Raw genomic sequence first — 14,506 nt, forward strand, 5'->3', positions numbered from 1 at the left:
CTAAAAGCTATCAATGTTGATACTTAAACAAAAAACAGCTTTTTCATATATTTAATGGAGCTATAGTTCACTCACAATAAAATGTATACATGTTAAAGATAGAGCTGAATGTGTTTTTGACAAATTGTGCATCAAGGTAAGCAAGGTATGGGATATGTATGTCACCCTATAAAGTTCTTCCTACCTACTGTCAGTTTCCCCTCTCTAGTCATTTCCCAGACCTAGAAAAACTCATTTGCTTTCTGTCAAAATAGGTTAGTTTTGCTTGTTTATAAACTCTGTATAAATGGAATCTTACCAAAAAGGGAGACCTGGGTAAGGTGTAGCTCAGCAGTAGAGTACTTGCCTATGTATAAATCCCCAAGCATACCAAAAAGGAAGACAGGAAAAAAAAAAAAAAGAAAAAAGGAAAAGAGAAAAGAAATGCAGTTCTTTGATTACATTAGCCATATTTCCAGTAATCGATGGTCACACATGGTTCATGGTCACTGTACTGGGTAGTTCAAAGCATTTCTGTTATTATAAAAAATGCTACCAGACAGTGTTGTATTTGAATATTTAAGATTCACCATCCTGAGCACACTGACACAGGATGAAAAATAAAAGTCTGGTCTGCAGGAGAAATAAGGATGAGTGCTTTATATCTAAAATGTCCTCCAAAGATTCATTCACTCCCTCCCATGTGGGGCTTTTGAAAGTGACAGGATCATGGGTATATGATAACTCAATTAATCCTCCGATTATCATACTTCAGCATGTGGCTGAATGGATTTACCGAAGACAGATTAACTACTTTGGATAAGGGTGACACTAACCAATGCGGCTGTTGTTTGACTGGAATAAAAAGGGAAAGGAAGGCTCACTGCTCAGCTGCTTTCTCCCTACCCTGCTATGGACTGCTTCTCCTCTACCATGCCCCTTTGCCAAACCACCCTGCCTTAAAGCCAACAATGAACTAAAACCTCTACAAGCTGCGAGTTAAAATAACTTCTGCCACCTCATGCTGGCATTAGGCATGCTTCAAAGTAACAGACCTCTAGTTTCTAAAATCTCGTAACACAGAAGCCTTCCTAAATTTCATGAGTTTTACCTGGGTCACAAAAAGACAAGGATGGTAAACAGCAAAGAAAACAGTACAGAAGCCTTCCTAAATAGGAAGAACCCTCAGTGACAGAGAATTAGACAAATCACACGAGTGCGCATAAAGCTAAGCTGTATCAAGCGAAGTGGCTCTAAGAAGGCTCTGGAGCAGCAAGTCACTCCTCTGAATGAGCTACCACTCTCCAGGGGCTGTAGTCAGCTGCAAGATGCTCGGCCCTTCCTCTTTGTTTTCTGAAAGTGGTGGGAGACTTCTCAGTAGAGGAAACCAATGTAGTATTTATTTTCAAATAAGAAAGCAAATCACTAAGAAACCATTCTTAACATCTAAGCTTTTTTGCTTAGTTCAAGCAGAACAGAAACAAAAAATGGAACCATGGACACTCTAGCAGGGACCAGGGTTCAATCCCTGATATCACATGTTGCACTGGCCCTGCCCCCTGGCACATGGAGCCAGAGACGGAGTCCGGGTGTGATCATGCATCTCAGTGCTGGGGAGGCTGAAAACAGGAGGATCACTAGGAGTCTGATCTGCATAGTGAGACCCTGTACAAAAAAGAAGCAACCAAAGAAAATGGAAGAAGTAGAAACACAGGAGATAAGACAAGTTTAAACATTCTGGGTGAGCAGAATAGTTTTCTCTGGAGTTGGAGTGTAGGAGTGTGTGTGTGTGTGTGTGTGTGCAAAAAGCCCAAAAAAAGCAAAGGGCCAAGGAAAACATTCCAAGGGTGACTATGTTTCTGAGATCACAAAGATGCTTAAAAATAGTCTATGTGATGAGAAGTCAACACCCAAGAAATCAAAGGAGAAATGGTGTACGAGAACAGCAATCTCTAAAAGCAAGGACAGTGTCTCGCTTTTCCATACTCCAGCCTGGCATCAGGCCTCATATAGCAGATACTCAAGGATAGCTCAGGGACCAGGTAAGATAAATAAAAGGCCCCTCACTATAGTGGTCTCCTGGGCTCCCTCTACTCTTCACCAGCCCCACAGTAGCACATCTCAAGTCCCTGGCACTAAGGCCTACACCACTGAACCCCCACTTCCTTCCTGACCCACACTGGAACCACAATCCTTCACCTGCCTCACTGCCACTGTGCTTCTTTCTTCCCAACCAATTTTTCCCACCAATTCCAGCAGCCTCCTTTCTGTTATCCTACACCACCTAACACAGCCCACCCTCCAAAGCTCACATTTGAGGGTACAGTCATGTGGTCTGGCCTGCTGCCAATCCCCTTGCCCTACCTCCAGAAAAGGAAGACCACCTGCCTTCTTCTGTATATCTTGCACACATTGCTCATACCTTCAAACCACCTTGGGAAGACAAAATCATCCCAGCTTCCAAATGGCACATATAAAGTAGCTCGTTCATGAAGCCATATAATTCCTCAGTGTACAGCAGGCCTCAGTATAATAGCATGTATTTCCACAGCATTTTCAAAATACATTCAATGGCACAACTTCATCTCATCTTCACAATACACAGATATGTTCCATTTTATAAACAAGGAAATTAAAGCTGACAAAGCATGAAAGCCATCAAATCATCCAGACAGCAAGAACTAACCCTACATCCAGTCCTCACACTGAAAATACCTTTTCCCCACACCTGCTCCTCCTGGGCCAATACAGTATCATGGTGGCTGCTGCTTCATTATACACAAGGCTACAGGAATCAATGTTTTAGAGTAGAGGAGACACGATCTTCAGTTCCCTCCCTCAGTTTGCAAAACTTAAGAAAATCAATAGGTTAAATGACTCACCCTGCTAAATATGGTGGTACACATCTGTAATCCCAGCACCGAAGAGGTTGAGATAAGAGGATCACTGCAAGTTCAATGCAAGCCTCAGCTACATGGTGAGTTCAAGGGCAATTTGAACTACATAGCACATAGTTTGCAAAAAAGTAAAAACAGAAGACTCACCCAATTCCACATGGCTAAAGAATGACCAAAGACACAACTCTACATTTTTTTTTTTGGTTTGGTTCTAGAGATTGACCCCAGGGCCTTCACATTGAGACACATCTCCAGTCCTCTTTTAAAATTTTGAAACAGGGTTTTCCTAAGCTAGCTAAATGTCAGGCTGAGCTCAAATTTGTAATTCTCCTGCTTTAGCCTCTCATAGTGAAAGAATTAGAAGATGCCCCATTGTGCACAGCTGGTATTCCACATATTAAAAAATTATAACAAAAAATCCAAAACTTTGTGACTTAATTTAGGTAAGATATAGGGAACATCATTATAATCTACCACATTTTAAACCATTTAATTCATTGTACTTCCTTTTGTGTCTTGTAAGCTTTATCCTGAGGGCTTGGAACACTACAATTCAGAACAACAGAAGCAAAGGAAGTGACTGTCTCAGTGACCCAGAAGTCTCCCACTCCCTTGGTCTACTCTGAGATATTTTCATAGAAGTATGCTCATTCACTTTTAAATTTGATACAGGGAAGTGTTCTTCAGAGGGGCGAAGGAAAGCAAAAACCATTAAGGACTAACAATGCCACTCTACACAAGCCAGGCTCAAAGCTTATGGGCAAATGTCTGAGAAGGTTCCCCTAGGGCTCAGTGCCTTGCCCTACACATGCCATTCATGTCAGCTGGTTGCAGCAGCTCTACTTTCAGAGCTTAAGGCATGACTGTGGGAATCCATACTTGGGAGAATGCTTCAAGCAAGCCAATCTCAGTGTTTCCTCAATGGAAGAATATAAATACTTCCCACTGGCCCAACTGTTATCATTCATTCACAGCACTGCTGCTTGATTCCCATGGCAGGTGCTCAGCAAATGAACAAGGATCTCTCTCAATGTTCAGTGATCAACCTGTCTTTGGAGACACCATTCATATTCTCCTGCATGCTTGCAAGATGTCCTCCTCTGTACTCTGAAGATTAATGCAGAGCCCCAGGTTCTCATCTCAGGGTCATTCACACTGTCTCCTCAACAAAAAATGCCTTCTTTCCACTGGGCCTCCTGACCTTGGCATATGCAAAGCTCCGCACCTTCTGACAGGTCCAGACCAAGACCAGCCTCCTGTGAGGATTTTCCCACTCCTCCACAATACTTGAGAGAAACACAAATAAAATATCAATATTTCCAGCTGAGGAGATAATTCAGTAGAATAAGCACTTGCCTGGCAAGCACAGGGTTCTGAGTTCAATTCCCGATACCACAAAAAAAAAAAAAAAAAAAAAGTTAATTCCTACTTAAAAAAACATCTCATTATTTCTTTAAAACATGTGCCTTCATTATGTAGTACTGTGAAAAGATCCTGATTGTTTTTGACAGGAAAGCCTTGTTATCCCTTTGAAACCAAAAGCTCTTGGGAACATGTTTTCTTTCCTTGCTATTTTTTATAGTTCTTCAGTGCTAGAAACACTGTGTTTCCTGAAATGACAAAAGTCTTCTATATACCACTATATATAACAACTCTAAATTTCTGCTTATGACTTATCTAAACCATTTATCTCTTATGTCCTTATATGACCCAAAATAAGGCATAGAAATCAAAATCCTACAGTATATTTCATTGCCAAAAGACAATCCCTCAGAGACAGTAAGCTACTATAGAAACTATATTCATTTTACCTTTTAAAAAAGTATTTGAAAATTAGCTAAGTTTTCAAATTAATAATCACGTACCTACTTTCTTTTAAAATCAATCTTCCACAATATGGAACATATGCAATTTGTATTACCTGGAGCTTTATAATTTATCAGGAACCTTTGTGTACAGATATTTTCTTTTTCATACTGCACAGTGACATCATGACCACTCTCTGAAGTGGACTGAGCCACACTAGTGGGTCTGAGTCTTACAACAGGACCACATACTTGGAGAGCTGTGTCCTCTACTGTCCTCAGTATTAAAGAATAGATATGAATAGGGTAGAGTCCCTACTTCTTTCTCCTCTGACACTGATCTGAGAACTTTCATCACAGCTTGTCACTATCCAACTAAGGCCATAGTAGACTCCACTCAGTTCTTACTGTGTCTAAATCCAGTAAACAACATTTACCAGATTAGAATGGGCAGAGGAACCACAGAGCTCCTGTGATGATCCACAACATTCCTTCAATGATTTGACGTCTTCCTTCCAAAGGATGGAGGCTGGGACTTTACAGCATGTACTTCTATGCCTCACCCAGCCAACCCTGCCCAGCACAAGTGCCTGATGAGTTGTCAATGAAAAGAAACAAAGTGTAGACAAGAAGCCAGTACCAAGTGCCATGTACAACCACCCATCTGGACAGAGGAGGCCACACTTTGGCTACTCCCCACCTAGAGCTCTCCTTTGGCCAAGGGTAGGAAGAGGCCTATCAAACATTGAATTATGCTGATTTCAGCAAATCTACCTTCTGGGATTCTCTCTTGAAAACACATGTAATCCAAGGCTCTTGTAATATTCATCTTCAATTGTTTTTTCTTTCAGTGCCTGGGATAGAACTCAGGTCCCTGCACTTGCCAAGCAGGCACTTAATGCCACTGAGTGACCCCTCATCCTTAAATGTAAAGTGCAACTCTCATATACAAGATTACCTGCCTCATTTTAAAAGTAAAGAACCTAGTGTTCAGGCATATTTAACAATTTTCCCTTTACCACATAAATGAACCAGAGATGTGACACCACTAGGGTAGAAGCTAAAGCCTGACTCCTGGTGCAAACCTCTTTTCAGTATAGTAACACTGTGCCCAAAGGTGACAGAAGCCACTGTTTCCAAACTGACAGAAATCTTTCAAAAATATGTACAAACTATGAGAAGTCAAATATCACACAAAAATTTATATCCTACTTAGCACTATGTATAGACACTTTAATCACTACATCACTACTTATAGACAAAGAAATTAAGGCTCTGAAAAAGAAACCAGTTTGCCCAGGATCAGCCGGACCACAAGGAAAGCCAAAGGAATTTCTATCTCCTGACCCAGGTTCTACAGACAGGCTTTGAAATTCTGAGTTACAGTCTTTGAAATTCTGGGTTTGGTCTCAGATGCATCCTTGAATCACTTTGGCAGTGTAGGACTGCTGGAAGAATCAAGCAAATCCAATGACTTCTGGTTTGCAGCTTACCTTTTCAAGGTTGAGCATGAGATTTAATAACAAACTTTTATTTATTTTCTTTCTTCTTTTTTAATGTATTTGGTATAGGGTCTCACTGCATAGCTTGGACTTCCAGTGATCCTCCTGTATTCAGCCTTTCCAGCGCTGGGACTATAGGTGCAGGCTGCCACTGGGGTTTTGGTGGCTGGCTCAGCATGCCTGGGGGTAGGGCCAGCACGTGGTGCCCCAGTCCCTGCACTTGCCTAAGCAGGCACTTAGTCTGCTGAGCTTTCTCACTGGCCCAAACTTTTTTTTCTCCACTCATTCAAATGCAACTATACATAGATGCAAAATGCCTGGCATACTGGCACTGTCTTAGCTACAGTCACTTTATTAATTCAAAAAAGATCTAAAATCATACTACAAAAAATAATTATTCATGGAAGTCAACTGAAAAGCCTATTCTTATAAACTGAGAAAAAGAAACCAGAGTTGTAAGGAGAAAGGCCAACAAGGGGGGACCTCCAGTTTCTCCACAAGTCCTTTTCTCCAAATGCCCATTAGGATTGAAATTGGCAAGACAGGAAGCAGGCATCCAAAGCTGCCACCTGCTCAGCTGTGACCTTTCTTTGTACACATAAAAGTTACATTTTTTTCCAAGTGAAAAAATGAAAAATCCAAGTACTGCTCATTTCCTGTTGACCTCTGGTGACTATCCTAGGTGGAGATTTCCAGTCTTTAAGGAAGTGTTTCCCCAGCTGTTTCCGAAGGTTGGCTGGGCAGTGTGCATGAAGTGCGCTCTCATACCTGGCCATCTAATGAAAGTGATGAGCAAGGACTGATCTCCCTAAAGACTGATGTGGCACATCCAGGGCATGGTAAAATATTTGTAGAGTCCAAGTAATCTGTGAACTAAGGGCAACCAAGAGGAAGCTTTAGTACAAAGCTTAATAGTGACACTGATTGAGAAGTTCTGAGTGCAGAAGAGATGCACTTCCCACTCCTAAAAGCATGGTGACAAACTTAGCTTTGCTATTAACTTAAGGAAGTATTTATAGGAAAAGAGAAATCCCAAGAAACACAACTTACAACAAATTTTTAATTTGCTAGTATAAAAGCAAAATTAAATTCATCTCTACTCTATACCAAACACTAGGGCAAAAATCAGAAACAGAAGCACCAATAAGCCAAGCAAAAAGTTAACCAGGAAGCCTCTCTGGGGTGAGACACTCAATTCCATGAACAAGAGCAAACTTCCCCTCATCACCATACTACCCTAATCCACCTAGACACTACGGTTTCAGAGCCCCTTCACTTTACACACAGAAAGCCTTGTACAAGTACACTTAATTCCATCCCAGCAGTCACACCACGAGGGCATCGCAGCTGCTACTCTTCTTTTTTTCATAACTGGGGACATCTCTCTGATGAAAAAATCAAATTTGATAGGTCAAATGAACAGAGCAATGTCAGTGGGCCTCAGAGATGGGACTGTAAGGTGCTACTGAGACTCAGGGCTAGTATTTCTGAAAGCAGCAATAACAAAGGAAAGCACCCAAGCTAAACACATACCCAAGGAACTTGAGCCCACCTGTAACTAACAATGAAAGGTATTTTTTTTTTTTTTTTGGGGGGGGGGGGAGGCCAGTAAAGCTAACTAATGTTTTTTCTATCCTAATAGCAGTTTTCACACCAAAATACCTTGCATGCACAAGTTCCCCCTCTTCCCCCACCAAGATCTGGTCTTACCATGTAGTCCCAGCAATTTTTAATTTCTGAAACACACATTTCCTTACACTTATAGCTTTAAATATACTGACACCAAAATTCTTTATTAATTAGTAATTCTACAAGTCCAGCCCTCTTCGTTGAGAATGAGGCAGAAGTGAATTTAATGGAACATATTTGGAATACAGCTACAAAACTAGTTAACTCTTAAAATATTTTCTTTTAAAAACAGCCAGCCATAGTAGTGTATTCCTGTAATCCCAAAATTCATGAGGCTGAGGCAGGAGGGTTAGCTTGAGTTTGAGGCCAGCCTGAACTACATAGTGAGACCCTGTCTCAAAAACAAATAACAACTATCAGAACATTTAATAAATTTAAATTAATATTTCTGAAAGAAGTGAAAATTTTTCTTCCTACAAAACTCAGTGGAAAGGGGCTGGGGAGGAGATGGCTCATTAGGATAAGCGCTTGCCTGGTAATTGCAAGGGCCTGAGTTCAATCCCCAGTTCTGCAAAAGAAAAAGAAAAAAAAAAAAAAAAAAAAACACCTCAGTGGAAATTCATGTTATGTTTGACATGTATAAGAATGTTGCAAACTTGGTCTGAAACAAGAATGTTAAGCCAATTCACTTGCCTAGTTTAAAAAAGGCACAATGTTGAAATATAAACAGATAAAAGAGGACAAGAAAAAAGTATGAGCACATTGAGAACAAAAAGGATATTTGCTTTTATTACTTCAGTGAGGGCCCTAGTGAGGCAGTAATATTCTCAACACCATCAGAACCCAAGGACAAACACCACATAGTATTGGCCAGGCCACAGTTCTTTTCATCATCTACCAACCCATGGAGGATCCTTTCTGCAGCACCTAGTAAACCTCAACTGAAAGTCTTTTTTTTTTTTTTTAACCACTCAAGCCAGGCACACTTGAGAAGAGGACAATGAGCCAAAGTCAGCCCAGGCATTATTCACTTTGGGCATTTTATCAGTCTTCCTCCAGCAAGTTTCAAAAGCCAATTCCTTTGTTGCATTCCCACCACCTGGCATCTGGGAAGGAAATACAGTACTTCTTCTTTTCCCGTTTCTTAAGTATTGTCTACAGTTTGAAACACCTATCCAAAGAAAGTGGATTCTCTTTGATTCTCTGAAATGTTTCACTTGCCAAAGAAAGTGCACTCACTGTCCCTTTATCTAATGTAAAAAGTTAAATAACACCTTTTAAGAGGAAAGAGGGGACACATGCCTCTCCAAAGTATCAATAGGGAGTCCTACCGGGTAGGTAGGTGGGTTGGGGGAAAGGGGACTCCCTGCAGCAGGCCACATTCCGATGGCTGAATCACCTACCTACCTTTCACTCTGGGTCCAGAGCTGCTGGGGCCAGCGCTGCTCACCACACAGGGCGCGTCCTTTCTGGGCCTCTTGCTCTGTGGCCGCACACTGGACCGGAGAAAGTGGTGTTGGTCCTGGGGGCTGCCTTGCGGTGGGGATGGCGCCTGTGGCCCTCCCGGGGGCGCGGGGGCGCCGTCGGCCCGGGAGGTCGGTTCGTCCCTCTTTGTGCCGCTGCCGTCCTCGGCAGCGTCTGCGCCGCCAGCCCCCTCTCCTTCCAGGGACTCTTCATCGGCTGATCTCTTGCCCAGCTTCTTGAGCCCTTCCTGCCCGCTGCCGGCGTCCCCCAACTTCACTGTCATCCTGCGGCAGAGAGAGGGCGAGGGGCGGTGAGGCGGCGCCAGGCAGAAGTTTACCGCCGAGCCTCAACATGGCGGCCGTTGTTTGTTCCAGAGCCGCCCGCCTGCCTACCCGCCAGGCCCGCACCGTGCCGGACTAGAACCCTCCTGCCTCAGCCCACGCCACACCAGACTCGGACCACCTGCCCCAGCCTGTACCTTGGCCCACCCTGCCTCGAGCCTGGGACGCCCCTCGCCCAGGCCCGCCAACCCCGGCTAAACGGGCAGGCCCAGCCTTGGCCCCGTGGGGTCCCACCGCCCCACCACTCACTCCACAGGGCCGAGCTCATGGTTAGGCGTGTGCCTCTCCTAGTTCCTGGCTACCCTTCGCCGCCTGACCTCACCCAACATTCGAGCCTCCAACCACGCACCTGCCCAGCAACGGCCCTCAGAGCCCAGCCCGCCCGTAGGACCACGGCGCGCCCGCTAGCCTGTGCGAGGGCTCCACCACCCACGGCCACAGCCCCGCGGCTGCCCTGCTGGGAGAGGCCCGTTACTCGGGAATCTTCTCCGTGGAGGGGCATGAGTGCTGTTGTAGGGACCTGCTGACCAAATACCAAGTGCAACAAAGGAGGTCGTTACGTGGAACAGGTTGGGGATACCCAGGAAAGTGACAGCAGTTTAGTCCTGGTCCACTTGCGACAACGGCAAAAAGCAAATTGTGTGAACACTCTTGGTTAACAATAAAACTGTTGCATTAACTGCTACTCACTGTCGCATTAAATGCAACAACCAAAAATGTTGGCAGCGCAGTGAGCACGGCCACCCAAAATAAACTAAGAATCTGTTGCACACCGACACGTCAAGCACAGACAGAATGCAAAAAAAACCCAACCAAACAAACAAAACAAAACAAACAAAAAAACACCGAGAAACGTTCCGTTTCTCAACGGATTTGGACAGTAAGTTTACCACACCCTGCGAAGAGGAGCGTTCTCATTAAAAAAAGAAAAAGCGAGGCACAACGTTGATGCCTAAACGCAGCAGCGCGGTCAAGGACCGCTCAAAAAACAAATGAGAACGTGGGCAAAACTCAAAGGAATACCACGATTGATGCGTCTGCCACAAAATGGTGTGCAGCTTTCTCTGTTAGAACTGATCTTTAAAATCCTGGTCCTTATAAAACCCTGCCCCAGAACAAAACTACCCAAAACACACAACCAGACCAAAGGGCTCCAAGGCATAGAACTTCTCACCCTTCACTTTTCAAGCCATCCCCATTTCCCTGGCTCTTAAGCCCTAAGTCCTCCCAGCTCTCTCCCTGGCTTCTAAGTAGTAAGGTACTCCCCAGGGCCAGTCTTGCCCCAACAGCCACGCAGAGGCACCAGCCACAAGGTCCGCTCGACGTGCGCCGGTGTCGGCACCGAGCCCGTCACTTCCTGACGGTGGGAGGCGCCGGTTCGGCGGGTCTAGATCTGGCCCCACACCCTTTGTCCTGTCTCCGGGGGCGAGCTCATAACTCCCAAAGAGACTGGTTGCTGCCTGCCCGCCCGCCCACGGAACCAAGGTCCGCGCACCGTGCGTCCACCAGCCAGCCTGCCGTCACCTTTTTCATCCACGCTTCGCGGCTGCCTGGCTCCCCGGGTACCCGGGCCTCCGAGGGCGCCGGCAGAACCGGCCGGGTCGGGCAGTGCCGGCTGCACGCGCAGAGCTGCTGTTTGCTAGTGAGACGCGGTCACCGAGCGGCGTTCACCCGGCACGTCCGCTCCGCAGGCCGGCGCGCGGCTTGCGGGACTGCGGACGCCCGTGCTGTCGCCGCTCCTCCTTGGAGGCCCGGCCCGCCGCTCTCAACACAGTTCCGGCTACGGCGGCCGCTGGGGACGCGGAGACGGCGCCGGGGCGGGGCGGGACGAGCGTCACTCACGGGAGCGAGCACGCTTGAGATGTCCTTCGAACGCGCCCCCCCCAGCGGCGCTGCCATTGGCCAGAGGCAGCCGCGCGGGCTCGCACGCACAGGTTGAGAGGCGGATCCACGACGCGAAGAGTGTTGTGACGCCGGCCTCTCACCCGTGCGATCCGTGCGTCTCTTTGGATTGGTAAACTCACAGCCAATAGAGTCAGCGGGAACGCTATGATTGGCTGCATCCTTGTTGACGGATGCGTGAGAAGAAAACGCAGCCTCAGCGCAGCTTCTGGAATCGCGCGCAAACCTAAGTGGGGAAAAGTTAATATGGGAGCGCATCTGAAGAGACAAACACTGTCCCGCTAGTGTAGCCAATGGTCGCTTTTCCTCATCATGGCGATGGTGTGTCTCTGAAACTAGTGTTTATAAAGCAGGATCCTACATACGCTTGAGGTCTGCGCCTTTTGTTATTCAGCCCTTCAACAGCGTGCACATTGTCATGTCTGCTTCTGACACGCGGCAGTTTTCAGGCCCGATGCCGGGTCCTAAGGCCTGCGTATGACCCTCTCCTCCGACCACTGTCTGAACGTCCCTGGGAAGCGCTAAGTCGTGCCTCGTCTGAGGCGACGCGGCTGAGGCTCGCGAGATACAGGTCGCTGGCCCACGAAGTTAAGGGAGACGAGGCGAGAGACTGCAGGTCTTGGACCAAAACTGTACCCGTCACCCTCTTGAGCCCAGCAAGAACTGTCCTGCGCCCGTCTGCTCGCCAGCCTAGAGGCTCTCTCCGGGAGGGGCTACGGCCAGGAGGTGCGCCGAGCGCTGACGACCGCTGTCGGTTCTTTCCGAAGCCCGGGCACTTCGGGCAGCCTCGGCTGCGCGTCGCCACCCTTCGGCTGTTTCCGACTTTCGCGCAGTGTTGTCCCGGCAACTCTGACGGCGCGGCTGCCCCGTGGAGGTGAGTGCCCTCCGGGAGAGAAAGCTGAGAAGCTGAGGCCGGTTGCGGAGCCCAGCGGGGCTGGGAATGGCTGAGGGAGGGAAAGATCTGCTGGGCCCCAATCCTGCCTTTCCTCGTGGTCCTGTAGAGAACCGAGGGGCGCCACTGGCACGGGCTTGTCACCACTGGACACAGTCGAGGTCTAGACTGACACCTGTTTGTGGTGCGAGTCTCTGTAGGTGGATGGGGTGGGATGGGGGGTTGCAGAGCTACATCTGGAAGACAACAAAAATAAAATGTCTTGTGCTTGCCAACCATAAGTGGGTTGCTTAAAGGATACCCAGGGCCAGAGTAGACAGCGGTGTACCAACCACTGCACGAGGCTTTTCAGTCAGGTCCACTGTATACAGCCAGTGACCTTGCACTGGCTTCAGAGAGTGAAACTGTAAGGTGGTCACTGGTAATTGCTACTGAAAGTCCACGATGAAATCCATCCTTACGTTCCTTACGCTGTTACTGAGGAGTAATGCTTCTTAAATCTCTTACCCTATTCCTTTGGCTAAACGAGCTTAAGAAACTTTCTCAAAAGTTAATGAAGCCGGGGAGATAGCTCAGTAGAATAAGTATTTGCCAGTTTTATGTCTTAGATACTAGGAGCTTGTGTTAAGAAAAGGAAGTGTAATTGTTTTTGAATAGAGGCCTTTAGTAGATTGCCATTCATACTGTTAACTATCTGATTCCTTGGTTGTAATTTGGTAACATCTTGTACTATACAGATGATACAGCTGGTAAAACCTATTAAGCAAGAGAGGAATAATGGATAATATATTGGGTATTATATAATATACTTATGCATTCTATAAAATGGACTCATTTAGAGCTGTCCTGTCACTTCTTACAAGTAACATTATCAGGAAGATGCCTCCTCTGGGCAATAAGGCAGAAGACAGGAGGAGTGTAAATCAGAGCCCAGCCTGGATTACATACCAAAACCCTGTTTCAAAAAAAGACAGACAGACAGACAACATCCTTCTGTTTTGTTTTGTTTTTTCATAACAATCTTCATCTGGGATTTCCAGGTTGGGGTTGATGTGTTGTGCTGTGCTGTGCTGTGCTGGTTTTGACAGGGTCTTGCTATGTTGTCCAGGCTGTTGTTTCAGCACTCTTGGGCTCTAGGAATCCCCTTCTCAGCTCAGTAGCTGGAATTACAGCTTTGTGTGGAATTGCCTGGCTTTGAGGCCCTTTCTGTGTAGAGGAACTGTTGTATGGGGCTGTAGCGCTCAAATATCCCCACTGTGAGGAAGAAAATGTGATGACACAAAACAATCCATGAAGCCAGGAAGCCAAGGGAAGAGGATCCTTGAGCGTAGGATTTCCAAGAAGAAACTTGGGAAGGATACCAGGATTCCATCTCAAAACAAACAAATAATACATGTATGGAAGCAAGAATCTCTAGCAAAGCCCAGGCAGGAAAGAAAATACTTTAAAGATCCTTCATAAATATTCATAGTTCTTACAAAGTGATATTGAAAATAAAAAATGGGAAATCAGGCTTACTTTGTATCATAATTCATCATAATCAAACTAGTAAATTGCTTGTTTTCCAGAGAAATCTTATTAAATATAATTTTTTCATAGCCCAGGATTAGCATGGTGGCTGGTTATAACATATTAAAACTGATATGAAAAGATTTTCATTGCTATTTTAAGTCACCCAGATTTTGATCTGGCGTATTTTCATTTTTAATAGACTTGAAGGTTTCCTTAAGGACATTACTCAAGGAAGCAGGACCCTGACCAGTGAAAATCTAGAGATCATACTTGGCTACTCTGTCAGAAGCTTTGGATTTGTGCTCTTGATAGTAATTCACAACCTCAAAAATTATGACTGCAAAGTGGATGTGGTAGAATCAGCCAAATAGCTCAGTGGATTAAAGAGCCTGCTTAAACAGACTCAGGGGCCAGGGGTGTGATCCCCCAGACTGCTGTCCTGGCCTTGCCCCCAGGGCATACTGAGATGGACTAAGACTGAGCATGGTGGTATGCAGCTGTAATCCCAGTGCTTGGGAGACTGTAAACAGGAGGATCACTATGAGTCCAATCTACGCAATGAAACCTTGTAGACCTTGTACTA

General features: G+C 45.8%; 2 protein-coding genes across 10 annotated transcripts in view; one reads left to right on the forward strand and one right to left on the reverse strand.

Moving 5' to 3' along the window:
- Cramp1 (cramped chromatin regulator homolog 1) overlaps window positions 1-11,428 on the reverse strand; it is a 68,143-nt gene extending 56,715 nt beyond the window's left edge. For 2 of the 5 annotated variants that reach the window (XR_002820412.1, XM_023711512.1), the window contains exons 1-2: window positions 11,113-11,428; window positions 9,220-9,560 (exon numbers count right to left, since the gene is read on the reverse strand). Coding sequence is in view for 4 of the 5 variants with exons in the window: in XM_023711512.1 (XP_023567280.1) it covers window positions 9,220-9,560; window positions 11,113-11,150 (379 nt within the window). In the remaining variant the exon portion in view is untranslated. Of the gene's footprint in view, window positions 1-9,219; window positions 9,561-9,966; window positions 10,037-10,791; window positions 10,869-11,112 lie in introns of those variants that run through there. The other 3 variants (XM_004627900.2, XM_023711513.1, XM_023711515.1) reach the window with 3 other exon arrangements.
- Window positions 11,429-11,744: 316 nt separating this feature from the next.
- Ift140 (intraflagellar transport 140) overlaps window positions 11,745-14,506 on the forward strand; it is a 109,826-nt gene continuing 107,064 nt past the window's right edge. For 4 of the 5 annotated variants that reach the window (XM_023711627.1, XM_023711629.1, XM_023711631.1 and 1 more), the window contains exon 1: window positions 11,745-12,393. The gene's annotated coding sequence lies outside the window, so the exon portion shown is untranslated. Of the gene's footprint in view, window positions 12,394-12,520; window positions 12,596-14,506 lie in introns of all 5 variants that reach the window. The other variant, XM_023711628.1, reaches the window with a different exon arrangement.

Source organism: Octodon degus, unplaced genomic scaffold, assembly GCF_000260255.1.
Source record: "Octodon degus isolate 3935 unplaced genomic scaffold, OctDeg1.0 scaffold00021, whole genome shotgun sequence".
Taxonomy (NCBI): Eukaryota; Metazoa; Chordata; class Mammalia; order Rodentia; family Octodontidae; genus Octodon; species Octodon degus.